This window comes from Hypomesus transpacificus, unplaced genomic scaffold (assembly GCF_021917145.1).
Source record: "Hypomesus transpacificus isolate Combined female unplaced genomic scaffold, fHypTra1 scaffold_30, whole genome shotgun sequence".
Classification (NCBI taxonomy): Eukaryota; Metazoa; Chordata; class Actinopteri; order Osmeriformes; family Osmeridae; genus Hypomesus; species Hypomesus transpacificus.
This window is the reverse complement of record NW_025813826.1, coordinates 2,634,949-2,654,909: the sequence shown is the minus strand read 5'-3', so window position 1 is coordinate 2,654,909 and position 19,961 is coordinate 2,634,949. Positions and strand designations below refer to the sequence as shown.

Genomic DNA, 19,961 nt, shown 5'->3' with positions numbered 1-19,961 from the left:
AAGGATGACCACAATAACAATTCAATCACAGCAATACATTCCGTACATAAATGAAGCAAAACTATAAATAATTTATATCCTCTGTATATATATTTCTCTGTTGTCAAGTAATATTCATTTCCTCTGAACCTGTTGTACCTTATTTCCTAGAGCAGTGCAGAAATATGTCTTGCTGTAATTTAAGACATACATTAGACAGCCTTACCATATGGTGTTATTTTTTAATATTATTACCATCATCATCTTTAGTAGTGACAACAAAAATGTGCATTCTAGTAAACCTTTGGTTGTTTCTTTTTGTCCCAGTGGTTTGAATACAAAATCATAAGTGTTGTGAATGGCAGAGGGGAAATCAATTATTGGCAGCAGAAGGATATCAAATTCGTTTGCAAATAAAAGGCCATTTTACTGCCACTAACTCTGAGGTCAGAGGAATTCAATCCTGGACCTTGCTGTATAAGTAAACTGACTTTCTGGTGAGGTTCAAATCCTCACTGGAGATCTTTTGGAGTTCAAATTCCTCTGAAATCTGCATCATTGAAGATGGTAGATGGGCAATACGGACTCACTATGTGCCCAGATCTCAAATAAAGACTCAGATGCATAAACAATGCAACATTATTATGAAGGACATATAAATATATATATTTTCACACAAAATATATTCTTATATATAACAAAAATAAACCCGTTTCAGCCCCCTGTGGTCTTCACTACATTCTCTGGACATTATACAGTCAGTATATTCTCCACCCAGTTGGCTCAGGGAAAACTAACCCTCCTATTGAACAGATACAGCTTAATGCTGGGATGCGGGGTCTATTCAAATGGCTGACTCAACAGATTTCCAAACGGTTGAAATATGGAACCTCTACTATCCCATGTCCTTTGTTATCTGCTCATCTCTTACATGTCCACAGCTGTCAATCCGTGACAGAGGTCTTAAACGTGTGAGTCGGCGCCTTTTGGCCTATGTACAGTGGCGGGGTCCACAGTGTGTCCACATGGAGGCTTAAGTCACCTAAAGCGTGGTCTCGCCGCTCATTTCCCTGTGTCTATGCTCCGTGTCCGAGTCCTCGTAGTCCGACTCCACCTGGATCTTGACCTGGGGCACGGGGCAGGGCATCCCTCGGCCCATGGGCATGGCTGGGGACGACGGGCAGGAGATCTTCAGATGCAGGGTGATGCTGGGGAGTGGCAAGGTCCAGTTATGACACGCACCCAGCCAAATACACAGAGAGAGGGGACTGGGAGTGTGGAGGGAGGATGGGAGGGAGGGAAGGGGGGACAGGAGGGACTCCCTCAGCGCGGGAAGTCAGCAAGACGCATTGAGAAGATGGCAAAGTGATTTAGAGGGCGGGTGGGGGTGAGAAAACGCTGAAGTAAACGTAGCTGTCAGCTTTTTGGGGGGATCGATGCCCGTTCCCGGGGGCGGTTACAGTCTAGATGTCTGCTTAGATGAAGGTACACCTTGGGAGGGAAGGGAGGAGGCAGGCAGCTGATTCGGATGAGGGAACCTTGCTAATGCAGAGGCAGAGCATTGGAAGACAACCCTCTCTTCGATGGAGTCTGATTCCAGACCAGGCCTCGTTCACGGCAATGCAGACGAGAGATTGTATACAACAACGACAGCAGACCAAGCCACACGAATGGGGATGAAGAAGGCAATACGCATTGATTTTTAGTGCTACGTACAGACTCAAGCAGGAGATCCATATACAGTAGCAAGGGTTCACATGCAAGCAGAGAATGACATCCAAACAAACGGAGAACTAAACATGTATGTTTGTGCGTGACACCCTTAGATAGACATGGGGGGAAAAAGAAACAACCAAAAGGCTACTTGTAGCAGTAGCCTGGGGCAAATACAGTAGGACATAAGCATCTCACACACTGCTGACATCGACTGACTACAGATAGTTGATGAACTTTTATTTATCTAATAGAAACACACATCTAAAAACATTGAAACCAAGCCAGTATTTTCATAATACAGACATGATTATATTTAATTTCTTTGGAAAAAAAAGTTTGCTCCAGCAGTTTCTAAGAAAGACAGTATCATACTGGAAAACATGAGTAGAGTTCTGGTAGTTGTTGATTAGATAAGTGACTTGGTAATGTGTGTACATAGAAACATTTCACACATCACATACTGTAGGAATACTAGCAGCAAATGGGGTCCCTTAGCAACTAATATAATACTTCTGCTTTGCTTTAAAGTGCATGGGGAGGACTGGCGAATCTCTCAGAGAAACTTCTGTATTTTTGTGTTTGTGCTGGTATTTACGTGACTCTGTGTACGTGTAGAAGTTGCATAATGCTTCTGCATGCTACTGCAGAAACATTTTGTGGGGATATTTGTGCGTGCTTTTGTGTGTATGTACAGTCTGCGAATGTGACGTGTGTGTGTGTGTGCATGTGAGTGTGACACGTGTGTGTATATGTGTGTGTCTTTGTGTGTGTGTGTGTACTGTGTACATGGCTGGATGGGATATCAGGGGTGGTATCTGCCTGGCTCGCAGTGAGCTGCCCACTGGGAGGGGGTGTCTGGGGGCTGGACGAGGTCTCTGTAGGGGATGTGGAGTTTGAGTACACAGTACCTGCGATCCAGGTCAGACTCGGAGCTGGGGGAACAGTTGGAGTAAGGATGGTACTTCTCCTGCACACGCACACGCACAAACACGCGGCACACACACACATTCACACAGACACACACACACACACATTACACAAGGCACCAAAAAGAACACAGTTGATGATGAATAAAACTGCCAGTGGATGGCAGCAAAACACTAAAGGTTTGTCACCTCGTCGTCGCTGTCGTCCACTCGCGACTTCTTCATGTCTTTGGGCTTCTTCTTGTTATCGTCCTTCTTCTTCTTCTTCTCCTTCCCAGGCAGCACGTCGTCCACCCAGGCCAGATCATGCTGAGAGAACATTATGTCCAGCATCTTACGGACCAACAGCAGACCGAGGATCTGAGAGAGAGAGAGAGAGAGAGAGATAGGGGGTGGGAGGGGAGGGGGGAGAGGGAGAGAGAGAAACAGGAAGAGAAGCAGAAAGGGAGATGGGGGGAGTGGGAGGAAGGAGTGAGAGGAAAAAAGGGATAGAGAGAAGGAGAGAGAGAGAGAGAAACAGACAGAGAAACAGAGAGGGGAAGAGAGAGAAGGATAGAGGGGGAGAGAAAGACACGAAAAGAGAAACAGAAAGGGAGAGAGGGGGAAGAGAAGGAGATAGGGGAGAGAGAGGGAAAAAGAGAAGGATAGAGGGGGAGAGAGACAGAGAAACCGAGGGAGAGACAGTAAGACAGAAAGAGAGAGTGAGAAAAAGAGAGACCGAGATATTGTTCGTTAAGCCAAGGAATCATAAAATCACAAGACCGGCAAACAAAGTTGCTGAAGTGAAAGGCCACCAACCATGATAGGGAAGATGATGGCCAGAAAGGTGGACTTGAGAACCCAGAGCACAGCCAGACAGACAATCTGGACCAGGGTGAAGAGGTGAACCTTCCTCAGAGGAACGTGGCGCAGGTAGGGGAAGTCTGGCTGGTGTTTTGAAGGCATCATGCACAGCTTGATCCTATCCCAGAACTGAGAAGGTCAGATCCATCAATCAGCGAGTGAACTGACCAAGCGATCAATCAATCATCAAACCAACCAACCGATCAATCATCTAAACAATCAATAGTCTTTTTACATGTCAAACTGTGACAGTGCTAAACACGGTCAGGAAATGGGATGAAACGAACATGAAAAGATACAATCAGCCTGCCTCTAATCTTTAAACATTTATCCCCTGCCCGGTAATGAATGATTACACACTCATCTGCATTTGTAATGTGAGGATCTCCTCTGTGGTCTGACAGGGGTGGCAATCTCTCCACAGTCTGCTGCCTGACATTTACTGTGACTGGTAGAGAGAAGCTCCGGCTCCGAACAGCCTCCAGACGGACTCTCAAACTGTGTGTGAATGCTACTTGAATACATAAGTCTCATTCCTCAAACTCTCTATTGTTTCAGAGGAATTTGAACATCAGATTTAGAGGCTTGGCGTCTGTGCTACATAAATCCCATCCAAACTGCTTTTTCTAAAAAGCTGTGTAAGGGCTGCGTTCAGTGAATGACTTGTAGGATCGCATGAGGAACACTTTCCACACTTTCAGACGGACTGACTTTGTTTTACATTGACATTTATTAATTAAGCAGACGCTCTTATCCAGAGCGACTTACAGTGTGTGCAGGGACCATTCCCCGAGGCAAGTAGGGTGAAGTGCCTTGCCCAAGGACAAGTCATTTGGCACAGCCAGGAATCGAACCAACACCTTCTGATTAATAGCCCGACTCCCTAACTGCTCAGCTATCTGACCCCACCTTGTTTCGGTCCGTGACCTACCTGAATGCCACTGAGAGAAGCCACGCCCATGTAAAGGAAGACACCGTAGAGCACTGGCATCGGTATGTACTGCGGACACAGAAATAACTCACAGCTCGCTCCCATAGAACTGTACACAGCTAACTCCAAAGAGTTCATTTAACACCAGGAGCGTTCATTTGATTTGTTCAGTGTCTAAATAGGTTCACTCTCACAAGATGGACCACGGAGCACTTTATTGCTAAATGAACACTTGTCACAATAGTTGTCTGTGCATTTAATGCACTGCCTGCTGCTGAGAAGCAGAGCTCACCTGCAGAATGGGAGCCAGGAAGATGGAGACTCCGGTGAGGATGAAGACCAGTATTCCTGTCAGCCTTTGTTCTCTGTGGGACCAGAGAATCAGTCAGATGACTGCATGATCTTATGTCACATACACTATAACTCAAAACAACACAAGTCAGGTTGAAAAAATAATGATATGTTCACCAAGCAGAGGCTTTCATCCAAAGCAACGTACTGGAGGGATCTTACCCGGGATGTTAACCACTGAGTTGCAGTTAAACACTCTATGCACTGAGCTCTACCTATCCCCTGAACTTCTACCTGAACTTCATCCAGGCCTTACCGAACTCCCAGGAACTGGGGCTGCTCCCCAGGGGCGCTGGACTCACTCTCCATCTTCAGAGAGTCGATGTGGGCGATGGAGATGACGGTGGCGGCCACGTACCAGGGAAGGCCCATGAAGGAGCAGGCGGCCATCAGGACCCCCACCCAGAACAGGTCCAGGTGGTACCCACAGCCCTTCTGTTAGCCGGGAAGGAACACAACACAAGCTGAACCCCCATCGTTGGTTGGGATGGCGTCTGAACTCGTCACGTTTCAAATACGATAGAAACTTCTAGCCTGATTGCCTGGCCTGGTTTCCATCACATTTACATTTAGTTATTTAGCAGACGCTCTTATCCAGATCGACTGACTGTAAGTACAGGGACATTCTCCCCGAGGCAAGTAGGGTGAAGTGCCTTGCCCAAGGACACAACGTCATTTGGCACGGCCGGGAATCGAACCAAAAACCTTCAGATTAATAGTCCGACTCCCTAACCGCTCAGCCATCTGACCCCCATCATTGACCCCCATCAAGGATATACCTTCAGTTTGTTCTCCTTGCGGTTGACGATGACGGCGCTGATCTGCTGGTCCATGAAGATGAGGATGGTGACGAGCAGAGCAGGGACGGCACTGGCCACATACACCCACCAGGGGTTCTTCCCGAACGGCAGAACGATCCAACCGCGGTCTGGACGAGTGGGCTGAGGGAGACCAAACCGTGTTGGTTTACACCATTTACAGCAGGGCTTTCCAAGCCTGCTCCTGGAGAGCTACATTGCTATGGCTTCACACTGTCTAGGGACAGGGTTGGACCCCTGGGCATAGGATGCACATGGCTTTGAATGGACAGTGATCTCCCTACATACCAGAGAAACAGAGCCAACTGTCTTACCTTAAACTCAGTGGGTACGATAAGCTTGGGAGTCTTGAGTCCTATCAACATGTCCAGACCCACAAAGGTCATAATGGACATGAAGATGGAGAAGTCACTAATGAGCTTCCTCAGCTGGGAACAGGAGGTGCCAAGAAGAACAAGACAAAACAATTCATTTCAGAAACACGTGTATTGTCACGAAAACCTTAGAAAGTTAAAGAAGACCTATTTTGATACACACGTTGAATGCTTTGAAAATCTAATCTGTGCTTTGATAGGTTTCCGGTTTACAAGAATAATCCGCTCTTTTTGCAAAGGCTTCTTTCTGTTTGTGTCTATTTCTCCTCATGAAAACGAGATGCAGGTACAGGGTATTGGCAGCAACATGACAGACTCCAGCAACATGACATTGTGGTTTCCAGAGAGCATGAAGGACTCCCATCCAAACTAAGGAGCAGTGAGGTAACAAAGCTGAGGACTGTCAGACTGAAAGCTTAAGACAGAAACACCAACACCAGTTGAGGAAAAATTTCCATACACAAGTTTAGATGAAACATATATTCCTCCCCTTGCTTTTGTTGGTGAATATAGTTATCTGACATATGCGACATGCAACACATGATTCAAGTGCAGACTGTAAACATTCAATGGAGTTTTCCTCCAGAAAGCTATCTGTTGGAAGAACCAAACCGCAACACTGCTGCCTACATTTCCCATAAACCCCTCAGTACACCGGCCTCACCTTGGTGGGAAAGTAACGGCTGAACTTGAACTTCTTAAGGGAGACGGTCATGGAGTAGGTACCGAAGAAAAGGATGAAGGACATGAGGGCCAGGTCTGGGACGTACTTGCAGGTCTTCCCCACTAGTGAACCTCCATACTTCACACACTCCTTCTTACTCAGCTGGCTCCAGTCCAGAGCTGTTACATTCAACTGGGAGGAGATATTGGGAAGGGATGGGGGAAGGGAGGGTAGGAGGAGGAGGGAAGCAGGAAGGTAGAGTTTTAGAGGTAGAAAAGGTCAATGTGGGGGAACATGGTTGGCACGGTGTAGGGTTGTGGGATGAAAGGGAGAGAAGATAAAAGCAAATAGAAAAGAAACGAGACACAACAGGAAACCAACCAGCTGTAAACACACTGTTGTCTGTTCTTTGACGTGGCATAGGGACGTTTTATCATGGAGCTTTGAATTCAAAAACGAATGTTGTTTATTCCAGGGAACGGTACAGTTCCTTCGAAGTTCAATGTCGTCAGACTGCATGTTTTAATCAAAGGCTCCAAAAAAGAAACGGCAATTGAATGGAAAATGGAATTCGAACCCTCCTTACCCCAAATAGAGCAGAACTGTTATCTGGCACTGGAACTAAATCATTGAAGTTCAGAGACGCCACTGTTCAGGAGAGGAGAACAACACAGGAAGGTAATAGATAAGAAATTGAGAACAGAGGAGGAAAATGAGTTGAGGGTAGAGACAGGGACAAGAGACATAAATGGTGTCATGAGAATCCAGCCTTGCCGACTGAGAGAAAAATGAGGCTCATGCATACATCGTAAGTGTTACTCACTCAGATTAGACAGCCGCCAAATTGTGTGGACGTAGCAAACAGACAAACACGGAAAAACAAATGAGTTACAGTACTCAATGTTTCAAAAAGTGTCACTTGTCAATGTTGTTAGCAATTGAATTGCGTTAAGCAATTGTTGAAATGAAAAGTAGAAAAATGTACAATAATGTGACATATCTCTTGTCAAGACAACCATTGGATATTTAATCTCTTAAATGGCTCCCTCCGTAAACCCATCCTCTTATAAAGTCAGTGTGCTTTGTAAGGTTAGGATGGACTCACTGGGGTCTGGGGCCAGACACTCGCACTTGTAAGCGGTGACGTAGTCGGGTTTGAAGTCGGTGTTGATGGGGTAGTACTTGAAGGAGCCCACCATCTTCTTGATGGCGTCGGAGATGAAGATGAAGGAGATGAGGCTGGAGAAGCCCTCCTCGGTGAAGCGGGTGATGTACTTGATGATGTAGCTGGCGTCTGTGGCCACCAGCAGGAAACACTGGAAGCAGGAGTGGATCCCGATCCACAGCCTCAGCTCCATGTAGTCTATATTGTTACTCCTGCGGGGGGGGAGACAGGGGGAGACCGGGGGAGATAGGGGAGGCAAGGGGGAGGCAGGGGGGAGACAGAGGACACACAGAGAGGGGGCAGGGAGGTAGGAGGAGGCAGAGAGAGGGGGGGTCAGGAAGGAGGCAGGGAGAGGGAGGAGGGATGCAGGGGAAGGTAGGTAGAGGCAGGGAGAGAAGGTGGGGGAGGCAAGGAGAGGGAGGGGATACAGGAAGGAGACAAGTAGGAGGCAGGGGGACGCAGGGAGAGGGAAGGACAGATAGGGAGAAGTAAATGCAGGGGAGAGGGGGAGACATGGAGGAGAGAGGAGGGAGACAGCGGGGAGAGTAGGGTAAGAATCATATTCCTTCATTGTACACTACAGACGTGAGTAGCTGTGTGCGACTGTTTGGGCGGCGTGACAACGCGTCATTGAGCCGGGGTCGAACTCACTTGCTGAATTCGAAGAGGAGTTTCTCAAAGATGAGGATGGGGCCTGTGGAGCTGAGGATGATGAGAGGTTGGCCCCCAAACAGACAGAAAACTGTCCCTGCCAGAGCTGTCCCCAGGAAACTCTCCATCACACCCTGAGAGGAAAAAGAGACAGACAAGTGTGGAGGAAAAAAGAGAGAGAGAGAGAGAGAGAGAGAGAGAGAGAGAGAGAGAGAGAGAGAGAGAGAGAGAGAGAGAGAGAGAGAGAGAGAGAGAGAGAGAGAGCGAGAGAGAGAGAGAGAGAGAGAGAGAGAGAGAGAGAGAGAGAGAGAGAGAGGGAAGGGAGTAAAGGAAGAAGAAGAAGTGAATGTGTGTCTGTGCGTGCATGAGTGTGTGTGTGTGTGGTGGTGGTGGTGGTGGGGGGGGGGGGGCTGGGACTCTGACAAGTCTCTCGTCATGCCATATCTTAAATGAGAAAGCACTGCGTGAATCATCCTTCCGGACTGTAGCACTTATCTTAAAAGGACTGTGCTCGAGCTGGCCTTGATAAATCTGTTAGCGTTGCCGCGATGTGGGCTACCTGGTAGTTGTCAGTGGCGTCTCCAAGCAGCCCACCGAAAGTGATGGCGTTAGTGATGCATCCCAGATAGATGAAGAGCACCGCTGAGATGGACTGGATGTGGAAGCCATCGCAGAAATCACTGAGCACCCAAGGTAGCTTTCTCTTAATGTCCAGGTACAGACCCCCACAGAATCTGTGACACACACATTCACACACACACACACATCTCTACATTTCGGAATACTTAGCAGCCTACGAGATTGCGTTTTGGTGTCATCTACCCAGTTCGCCTAGCCCTCGTCGTGCAGGCCTCTGGTCCACCTACCTCCCTGTGAAGGCCAGCTCCTCTCCTAACTCGTGTGGAGCAGGCATCTGCTCATCTTCACTGAGGCCTCCACCCCCTCCAGCTGTACCATTCATCTGGCCCAGCTCGTTCACGGAGAACACTGACTTCCTGCACGCGACACAGGGGAAGAAGGAAGCTCATGGGATCAAACGTTGAGAAACGTGGTTCGGGGCTGTCTGTGTGAAGACTAGAGGGACGGGGGTTGCATCTTGTGGTTTCCGGTAACGGAAGCGTTCTGACCTTTTGTCGGCTGAGGGGACTTTTTTCGGAGGCTCGATGCGGATTTTGGGATCCCACTCTCCAGGAGGCAGGACGATGACCTCATCTAGGAACTCATCGATACCTGCAATGAGGTCCTCTCTGTCTCTGGCCTTGTACGCTACATCACTGAAGAGCTGGAGAGAGCGAGGGCAAGAGAGAGAGAGAGAGAGAGAGAGAGAGAGAGAGAGAGAGAGAGAGAGAGAGAGAGAGAGAGAGAGAGAGAGAGAGAGAGAGAGAGAGAGAGAGAGAGAGAGAGGGGAAAATAACTCAGCTTAGTAACCTTTCCTAACGTCTGTATGATTAGTATGTGCCCCGTTGTGCCACATAACTGCTATGTCTCATCTCTTATGCAGGGACCCATATTCTAATTAGGTGAAAATCCATGGAGCTTTGTTGACTTCATGACCCCAGTTGAACAAAACAAAGTGTCAATCAATGAATGCGGGTCGAGCAGATTTGAAAGAAGAAACATCAAGGTGATCCTAATTGCCCTTTACTAGGACATGATCCAATCTTTGAGCGTTCCTGTTTAAACCTATAAAGGCTATGACTGGCTGCAGGCCAACCAGGAAGCACATGTCATGACAATGATAGTTATTTTCCCAGTCAAGATGTGGCTCCCAGCAACACTGGAGACACAAGGCCAGACACTTACGTCATCCACCATCAGGGTCGCTATGGCCCGGCCAATCTCGTTATAGGACTTGGCTTTCCCCTGGGGGCCCAGGAGGATAAACAGGAATCTGTGTAGTCGGAAAGAGAATCAGCTGGACAATGAGAACAGGAGATAGGGTTATCTGGACTAGAATGGGTACAGGAAATAGAGTTGCTGGACCAGAAGGGGTGCAGAATATAGACGTTATCTGGATTGAACATTGGTACAGGATCTTGAGTGATCTGGACTGGATTGAAAGCAGGAACACAAAAGCTGGAGATAGGAGAGGGGTGTCCGGCAGTCGTCACCTGGTGGGGACAGGGACCTCTGTTAGTCCCCCCAGAGTTGTAGCTTGGGCCAGGCGAATGAAGGCCACAAACGGTTTATCGAGAAAGTCCACTTCCCCCACCAGCACGTTGGATGCCTCTGCATCTCTAGGGATCTTTTTCATGAACTTATTCTTCAGCTGAAGGAAGGAGGAGAGGGAGAGAGACACATGAAACATGATACACATCCAGGATGGATCTCATACTGAGAACAAACGGTGGGAAAGTCCTTGTTTTGAATATCCCCACAATTTGAAATCTTAATCTTAATCTAATAATTAATCTGTTTCTGTGTTATTTTTTCCTATCAATCCCCTCAGGGTTTCATGTTTATGCCGTGTCTGACAAACAAGCAGCATTACCCTTCACCTCTCTTGCACCCTAGGTGATTCCTGAACAACAACACTCCTTTAATCATTCCAATCAGGACCGTTTTAGTTTAGCACAAAATATAAATAACTAATCTTTGTGTATACATTTCACTAATCTGAGTTTGTCGAAGCGGATGGAATGCAAATATGACTACAATGTTCTCACCCAATAGCAGTGAGCCTAATCCTGCCACCAGGACAGTGTTGATGACTCCATGTGAGATGGAAGCACATGGAGAGGACGATGAGATGCACGTTTTCCCGATGCTAGGTCAATACTGACCCAGACTGAGGCTGGCTCGTGCACTGTCAGTCAGCTGGCAGTGGCCCACTGGCACACGTGACCCAGTGTGGTCTAAGCATGCATAAAGATACAGCTCAGAGCATGGCATGCCAGTGACTCAGCTTATCAACCAGGGTGCAGCTGACTGGGACCAGCACCCACATCTAGAAGTATTTATCACACAACACGGTAACTATTTACTATTATGCATACGCTAACATCTTAGAGTTAGGGTTAGACCTGTATGCGTTACTCAAAGCTGAGCGGATTTTGTTTTGTTCGTCTAGCCCGTCATTGGGCTCTGAGAGTAATCTTTGAAACAAAGCAGATTCCCAACACACCCTGGAGATCTCTCTGGGCTTCTAGCCTGACATCAGAAGATGGAATTACTATGTAGCTGCATGCTCCCTCGCCTTTCTACTATCACCTGCCGAGAAACTCAATACACAATTAATGAGACAACCATGGCTTTGACAGTTGGAATGAGAATCAGCTGAAAACAACACTAAGACGTGCATTACAGGGATCTGTACAACATGAAAGACACAAACACTTTTTGCCATTGCAAAAGATAGGGATATGAATTCTTGCATTACAAACACTCAAATCAATTCAATCAAACAAGCTTTCCAGAAGTCCACTTATTGTTCATGCACCGAAAATGTGTCTACTTCAATTTATTTTCATGTAGACAACGGTCTTATTTGTTTGCACAAAATGTAAACCCTTTCTGTGCATGAGCAACATGATTGAATTGAGCCTGCCGAGTTGCAATGTCACGTAATTTGGTCACCTGGTCTGTGCTGGGAGTGTCTGCAATGTCATTCATACTCCTACTTTGGGCATGACCTAAAACGCAACACATCAGCATAATTATATGATGGAGAATCAGAGATGGATTCCCAAGTTAGACAGAAATCAATTGAATACTTCCATTATGGTAAATAAATCGTGTTATTATAATTTTTTTCAGTGAAGTTTGAGATGATGTTCTGGAACCTTCTGGACACAGACAGAGAGAGGGGCACTCACGCAGACGACCATAGCTGCCAGCCTGCTGCTTCACACGCAGGTCCTCTACGGAACGGTTGTAGCTGGCCCCAGCGCCTGGGCCCCCTCTAGGCAGGGGGCCCCGCGCTGCTGAGGGAGGGGAAGAACAAAGTGGTGGTGGTGGTGGATGGATGGAGGGGAAGTGAAGAGACATTGTCAACAGACTTATAGAGCACCGTGTGTCTAAAACTACAATTTGCGGGATGTTTTGGTATGAGATGTGCCAAGTTCTTGGACAAGGGCTAGAGTTGAGGAGAGGAGGAGGTTAGAGTTGAGGAGAGGACTGCGTTAGGACTGAGAAATTGCCTAATAGGTTAAAGTTGAGGATAGCCGAGGATATGAGAGGGTTAGGGTCAGAGGTGATGATCGTGTTTGGCCAGGCGTTGGACACTCACGTGGGGCAGGTCCGGAGCTGGACTTGCCCAGGTCAGCCAGGGAGCGGTGCATTGGCTTCTTGGTCTGGTGTCTGTGCTTCCTGAGCAACACAAAGCTGATCTTCTCCCTCAGTTCCGGAGACAGCATGCCCTCCTCGATTTGACGCTCGATGATGTCATCTTCACCGAGAAGCACAAGACAGGGTCTCACAGCTGCTGGAAGCTGTACATCCTATCCCACACCAAACACTTACCAGGCTACACACACACATCACCACCCACACCAAACACTAACCAGGCCTCACACACACATCACCACCCACACCAAACACTAACCAGGCTACACACACACGCATCACAACGTGACACTGACCAGGCACTGTCCACTGCATACTAGACACCTCAAACATGACTGGACTGGACTAAATAACTTTGTATAATGTCTTCCATTTATGTTCGATTCCCAGCGTGCAAAATTACATTGTGTCCTTGGGCAAAAAAATGACTAAATGTACTTTTAAAATGCCTGACATGTTAACAAGTTAAACATGATGTTTGTTGATGTGGGCTAGAGCTTGGCTTACAAAGAGGGATTGACAGTGGGGTATCAAGACAGAGGGCTAGACAATGGGTTACAAAGGGGGCAAGGGCGAGACAGTGGACTAGACAGAGGGCTTGGGCTAGGCAATGGGTTACACAGAGGGCTAGGGCGAGACAGTGGACTAGACAGAGGGCTAGGGCTAGACAATGGGTTACACAGAGGGCTAGGGTGAGACAGTGGACTAAACAGAGGGCTAGGGCTAGACAGCGGGCTAGACAAGGGGGCTAGGGTTAATCAGTGGGCTAGACAGTGTTGGGGCGTCTCACCGACTATCTGTGGCAGAGAATAGCCTTCGAGGTCGAGCAGTACGGTGCCAGTCTGCAGGCAGGTCCTCAGCTCAAACAGACTGTGGAGGGACAGGGTGGAGACGTGGGGTTTGCTCCACCTCTCCCCTCCCTCCTCCACCTTCTCCTCAAACTTCACCCACCTGGAGGGACAACCAGAGAGAGACAGTTGAAAGGGGTAGTTTGGGATTAAGAGACAATAAAGGGGTAGTTTGGGGTTGTAAAGCGGAAGTTTGGGATTAAGAGACAATAAAGGGGTAGTTTGGGGTTGTAAAGCGGAAGTTTGGGATTAAGAGACAATAAAGGGGTAGTTTGGGGTTGTAAAGCAGAAGTTTGGGATTAAGAGACAATAAAGGGGTAGTTTGCATACTCTAGACACATAATGATGGGTTTCGCTGTGTGTTTCTGCATGGTGTTGCATTACACTAGAAGCATGGGGTTACAATATTTGACCAGGAAGTGATGTAATGCCTAACATGATGTATCCTGACCACTGACAGACCGGGGTCGGACGTGAGCCTATGGGAGGATTGTTTTTACATGCACTGGTGCCGGTATGTTTCTGAGTCTGTCTTGGCCAATCACCTGGCGGACTCCTTCCACTCCAGCTCATCTCCTTCTTGCTGCAGTGTGTCCATCTCGGTGAAGAGTGTGGGGGTGGGCATGTCATCCTCCTCCCCCAGGATGTAGCGCAACCGTTCCGCTGCAGGGGACACTGACATGCACACACACACAAGAGCACACACACAGGCACACACACACAGGCACACAAACCCCCAGGCACAAACACACACACACAGGTACACACACACGGGTGCATGCACACAGATACACGCATACAAATGCACACACACACACGCACATCCACACGTTTTCATTTCCTTCCATTCAAAGAAAAAGCGTGACCCCCCCCCCCTCCGCATCAAATTCTCCCCCCCGTGTTCATCTAACCAACCTATTGCATGGATGCAACTGTAATTCCACGCTGTACTGGAAAAGGGCAAGAGGGATCAATGATATTGAATCCCTGTATTGACTTCAACCAGAGAGAGAATTCCTATTTCACTGGCTGTTGACATATTATGCATCAAAATCTAAGATAAATATTTGTGGATGAGACAGAGATAGGAAGTTCCCTGCCTAGTTTTCAGCCGGATGATCTTTATTGATTCTAATCTCAACGCTTTAATGGGTTCACATCGCGAAACCTATTCATCAAAGGTATTTGAGGCCACATGCAGCTCTAATGATCAGTGTACAGTGGAGAAATGATTTCCACCCACTGCTACACAACTCATATAACACGGTCAATAGACACCAAGAACAGGCAGGAAACAGCTCTGGCAAATGACACGATAATGATCATTGTGATCCCTGATCTCTCTTTAACATCTGACTCAGACCCTGAAATATAATACTCCCACTGATAAACACTTCCACAGCCATAAGACTCTAACGTCTAAAAACCTTCTCCGTCGTGTGACTTTTGTGACCTTTCACATCTCTGTTCTGAGATGTTTCGTTTCAGTGTCTTTTTATCGTATCTACAACATACGATGGAGTCCAATTCAGTGTGTGTGTGGGTGTATGTGTGTGTTTGTATCCATGCACTTGTGGTGGCTTGTCGTGTGAAGTGTGTTGTGTGGCGTTTTTCCGTCCGCATTTGTAGTGTGTGCATCAGTTTGTGCGGCGTCTCACTTGTCCTGTTAATGTCGTGGTGGACGTTGATGTCATGGGGGTCCACCAGCCCCTCCTCCATGTCCACCTCTCTGTATCGGTCGTCATCGGGCTCGTGGTGTCTGTGCTGCTCGTAGCGTCGATCCAGGTCTCCAGCTTCGCGGCTCGACGTGGAGCGTCTTCGCCTGCGCTTGCGTCTGTAGCCGCGCGGCACCGGCACGCCGATGTAAATGGACTGATGGTCTGTGGGCGACAAAAAGCGGTTTTCTACTTGGAGAGTTTATTTATAATAGTCTTGAAAACTGCTTTTTCTGCGACAAACCAAGCTTGACAAGAAAGTTTAATTTGATTGAAAGATTTTCACGTGATATCAGAATCTTATCACGTCATTCATTTAACGAGCCATTCACTAGGAAATGCATTCATATTCAATGACAAATTACGACTGAATAACTGTTGAAAGACGTCTGTTGTTCATGAATATCTCAGTCTCAATGAATAATGTCATGAATGACTGAAAAAACTCATCATAATAAATATCATAAAGTATCATGCATTTATGTGAACATAATTAGCATATTCAAGAGATGAACGTCATATGGTGTCATATTTCTAAGAGTCTTCTTGGTTCACATGTCTTATTGGTGGGTAATCATAGGGTGAACCCAGGATTATAGTTATCTCCAGCTAAACATAATTTAGCTAACTGTTACATGTATTTTAATATTCATACAGGACATACTGTTGGGTCTTGAATAATTTAATTGACACAACATTTTTTGGGGAAGAGTGATCAACATATTTAACTCAATGAGCCGGAGAGCAAGCCAATTACAGATATATGAGACCTGGATCCAACATTAATTACTCATGAACACTAGGAGATCAATGCTGGCACACAGCCCTGACAAAAGGGTTTTCTCATGAAAGACAGTCCTCATTAAACTTTACAGAACCAGCACACACATACACCCCTCCTACTGTACACACTCAAACACACGTAAACACACATACACATGCACAAAAACACCATCTTTGTTACATTTGCAAATCGAGATCACAATGAATATCATATATTCTTCAGCACCCTCCCATATTGACATAAATAATCAATTAAACAAAGATGAATAGAATACCACATTGCAGCAACGAAGGTCATGAAAATGTGCATTGACTGCGTTTGGTGTGAGCATACAGTAACTTAGGACTCACCCTCCTCCTCCTCGTATCGAAGGTGAGAGACCCCCACCCCTCGGTCTCCCATCCGGTCATGATCCATCCTCACAGCGGGAAACAAGGACAGAGTTGATCATCTTGTACTTGCATAGGCCTAAATTGACATGTGTTAGGGTAAAATCATTTGGGTGTGCAATTGACTAATTGCAAACAAATTGTGTGTGTATGTGTGGCAGAGAGTGTGTGTTATTGTGTGTGTGAGTTGGTGTGTGGGGGTGTATGTGTCGGTAGTTAGTGGGGTCATTGAGACAGAACTGGGCTCTTTACTGAGAGCAGGTCCTGTTCAGTGACCTGCGTGTGTGACTGAGGCCATGACAGATCAATGAGGAAATAATTAAAAGTGAGGACAACTCAATGGAAACATGCATGATTAGAATAGACGAGAGGGAATCTCTGTGATCGTGATGCTCACAATTCCCACCAAAAGACAAGCATGCATGGTGACCAGTATGGTGAATATGCTGACAAGCATGGTGACCAGTATGGTGACGGGTATGGTGACCAGTATGGTGACCATTATGGTCACCAGTATGGTGTTGTTCCCCACTGGGAGATAACAGATGCCAGCAAAAACTGGGAGCCTCACACAATTGTCATCTGTTTTAGACAAACTGATATTTTCATTGCAGGTAGCTTTTTCTCTCAAGATAAAAAAAATCTACAAATGTCGTCTTACGATTTTCATTTGAGAAAACCTTTTTGCAGAACGGTCTAGTGAAATAACTATCTAGCTACCTACTATAACCAAGAACTGTTCTAGGACAAAGAACTTCACTAACAGCCCTACAAACTACCCATGGCTATGATGTAATCCCTGCTAGAGTGGGCTGCAGGAAACGAGTCACTGAGAGTCAGAGAGGAGAGCTGGTTGAGGCAATGCTGAGCTTGCTGGAGCTCTGGCAATATTTTCAGGGCTGTTTGTTGCCTGGGCTGTGGTGGTGCTGTTGTCAAGGCTGTGGTGGTGTTGTCAAGGCTGTGGGGGTGTTGTCAGCGCTGTAGTGTTGTCAGTTCTGTGGTGGGATTGTTATCAAGGCAATCGTTAGGTTGTCAGGGTTGGGGTGGTGCTGTTGTTAGGGCTATGGATATGTTGTCAGGGTTGTGATGGTGGTGTTGTCAGGGCTGTGGTGGTGTTGTGGGGCTGTGGTTATGTTGTGAGGACTGTGGTAGTGTTGTCAGGGCTGTGGTTATGTTGTCAGGACTGTGGTAGTGTTGTCAGGGCTGTGGTTATGTTGTCAGGACTGTGGTAGTGTTGGAAGGGCTGTGGTGATGTTGTCAGGGCTGTGTTAGTGTTCTCACAGCTGTGGTGGTGTTGTTATCAGGGATGTGATGGTGTTATCGCCAGGGCTGTGGTTTTAGTGTAGTCAAGGCTTTGGTGGTGTTGCCAGAGCTGTGGTGGTTATGTTGTCAGGGGGTGTGTTAGTGTTGTCAGGGCTGTGGTGGTGTCGTCAGAGCTGGTTTCCAGGCTGTAATTAGTGCTGTCACATTGGTGTCCTTCACACCCAGTGGACAGCCTGAGTGGGACCTGCAGGCCAGCACCACTGACAGGCTGATCAATGAAGCCTGCACAGCACTTACTCTCACTGTGGCCATGTGGGAGAGAACCCTCTCTCTCTCTGTCTCTCTCTCTCTCCTAGTCTTTTTGATCAAATACTTTCTTTCACACTGTCTCTCTGCCTCTCTCTCCCCTCTGTCTCACAGTCTAACTCTCTTTTTCTTCCTCTGTCTCGCATTCTCTCTTTTCTCTCTGACACACGTTCACTACACGTGAGCAATGTTCATGTTACACACCTGTCCCCCTTTTAGGTGTCACAGCACACTGTCCTTTATCTCTTGCATATGGGTAACCCTTCAACCACACAACTTTATGAAACGTGTATATATTAAACCTATGAGCAAAGAGAGAGAGAGAGAGAGAGAGAGAGAGAGAGAGAGAGAGAGAGAGAGAGAGAGAGAGAGAGAGAGAGAGAGAGAGAGAGGGAGAGAGAGAGAGAGAGAGGGAGAGAGAGAGAGAGAATCATTTTACAGCAACTATGATAAGTCATTCTGAGCTGTGTCTGTTGTGAGTTTTCTGTAATTTGTCAAGAATAAATTATGAAACTCCAATTGAAGTTTTTGCAATTTACTGTTCAAAATTAATTAATAATTAATAATTTTGCTGGGCCAAATCGTCATCTCAGCACTTTGTTTTTAATAAATGTTGCTTGTTTCTAAGGTTGAACTTTCTCATATAAACTGAAAAGCTTGTCTTAACTGACACTATCAATTGTTCCAGAAAATAAAAAAGTTCAAGGCTCTTAAAACTATAGTGTGATAAACAAAAACAAATTCTGATGAAAGCACATGCAGTTCAATGTGAAATTCCTTAATGTTAAACACAGGGAAACAGCAATGTTCACACAGTTTAGTCGCATGACAGAGAGAGAAAGACATTCTAAGTACTGGGGGCTGATCCCCCCCCCCCCCCCAAACAAACAAAAAAAAAGGTCAACACAACAACAGAAATGTTAAAAAGACGTACCTGGTTTAATCTTGCACTGAACCAAGTGGAAATAACGTATTTTCATATGAGCCAGTCTGCATCCGTGAAAACATACTACATGAGTTCCAAGCTATTGACAGGACCCATCTGAACAATGAGGTAAAATTCTCTCTCTCTCTCTCTCTCTCTCTCCTCTCTCTCTCTCTCTCTCTCTCTCTCTCTCTCTCTCTCTCTCTCTCTCTCTCTCTCTCTCTCTCTCTCTCGCTCTCTCTCTCCTCTCTCTCTCTCTCTCTCTCTCTCTCTCTTTCCCATTCTCTTTCTCCCTCTCGCTCTACTCATGCTGTATAAGGGGACTCATTTTTTTCTATTGAATTTTGTTCTTTTTAATCATGTTAACATTCTTTTGAAGACTACAGTCTAGAAAATAATTTGGTTCACTTTATAAAAGGACAACACAGCTGTGTAACACAAACGTTTTATTTAAACTAACTATTTGGAAGTAACAAAATGTATGGAAGTACAATTCCTATAGGTATAGTAGGCATTGTATAAGCATGTTGGTCAAACATAGAGACAAATGGACACTAATAGAATGATTGAATGAAATGTGAGAAGTGGTGCCATGAAGGGTAATTGTGACTCTAGTCTTCCTCAGGCCTGGGGGCCCGGCAGCAGCAACAGGACACAGCCTCTCAGGCCCTTTAGGAGTCTCCAGAGGAAGTTACGTGCCCTCTTCCTCCTACCAGGCTTCTTCTTATTGTCCTCGCTCAAGTCTAATAGGGAATTATTTGATGTTACTATTACTGTATTACAATGTCAAGAGTATCAACCTGATTCATATCCATTTCTTGGCATCGTTAAACCAGAAATAAAATCCACCCAGTGGCATTTTTGTGACTATATTCCTTCCCGGTATACTTACCTGCAGGGAGAAAGACCACAGTGATTTCCAACTGGTCACTGATGTCTGGATTTGAGATGATAAAGCTAGTCTGTGAATGGAATGGAGGGAAATAAGAACAAATTCAATTTTATAGGACTTCCTGATGCAGGCTGAAG

General features: G+C 46.4%; 1 protein-coding gene across 1 annotated transcript; it reads right to left on the bottom strand.

The window, feature by feature from the left end:
• Positions 1-1,021: 1,021 nt before the first annotated feature.
• slc4a5a (solute carrier family 4 member 5a) lies at positions 1,022-14,163 on the bottom strand. The gene is made up of 23 exons (XM_047015412.1): positions 14,096-14,163; positions 13,493-13,653; positions 12,629-12,805; positions 12,234-12,308; positions 11,995-12,050; positions 10,530-10,687; positions 10,222-10,309; positions 9,546-9,700; positions 9,285-9,413; positions 8,978-9,152; positions 8,419-8,552; positions 7,708-7,979; positions 7,189-7,223; positions 6,603-6,794; positions 5,879-5,992; positions 5,526-5,687; positions 5,003-5,181; positions 4,688-4,760; positions 4,396-4,464; positions 3,420-3,593; positions 2,811-2,981; positions 2,604-2,662; positions 1,022-1,187 (listed from the first exon to the last, which is right to left on the bottom strand). Exons 1-23 carry the CDS (start codon positions 14,146-14,148, stop codon positions 1,022-1,024), a joined length of 3,027 nt encoding a protein of 1,008 aa, XP_046871368.1. The 5' UTR covers positions 14,149-14,163.
• Between the last annotated feature and the right edge of the window lie 5,798 nt (positions 14,164-19,961).

Bases quoted from the DNA above. Each gene is read 5' to 3' on its own strand.
- slc4a5a (XM_047015412.1), bottom strand. From the start codon at position 14,148: ATGGACACACTGCAGCAAGAAGGAGATGAGCTGGAGTGGAAGGAGTCC. The intron at 8,553-8,977 runs GTAGCCCACATC...TTTTCCTCTCAG, and splicing joins ACGCCACTGACAACTACCAG to GGTGTGATGGAGAGTTTCCT. The intron at 5,993-6,602 runs GTGAGGCCGGTG...TCCTGTTCCCAG, and splicing joins GCCGTTACTTTCCCACCAAG to CTGAGGAAGCTCATTAGTGA.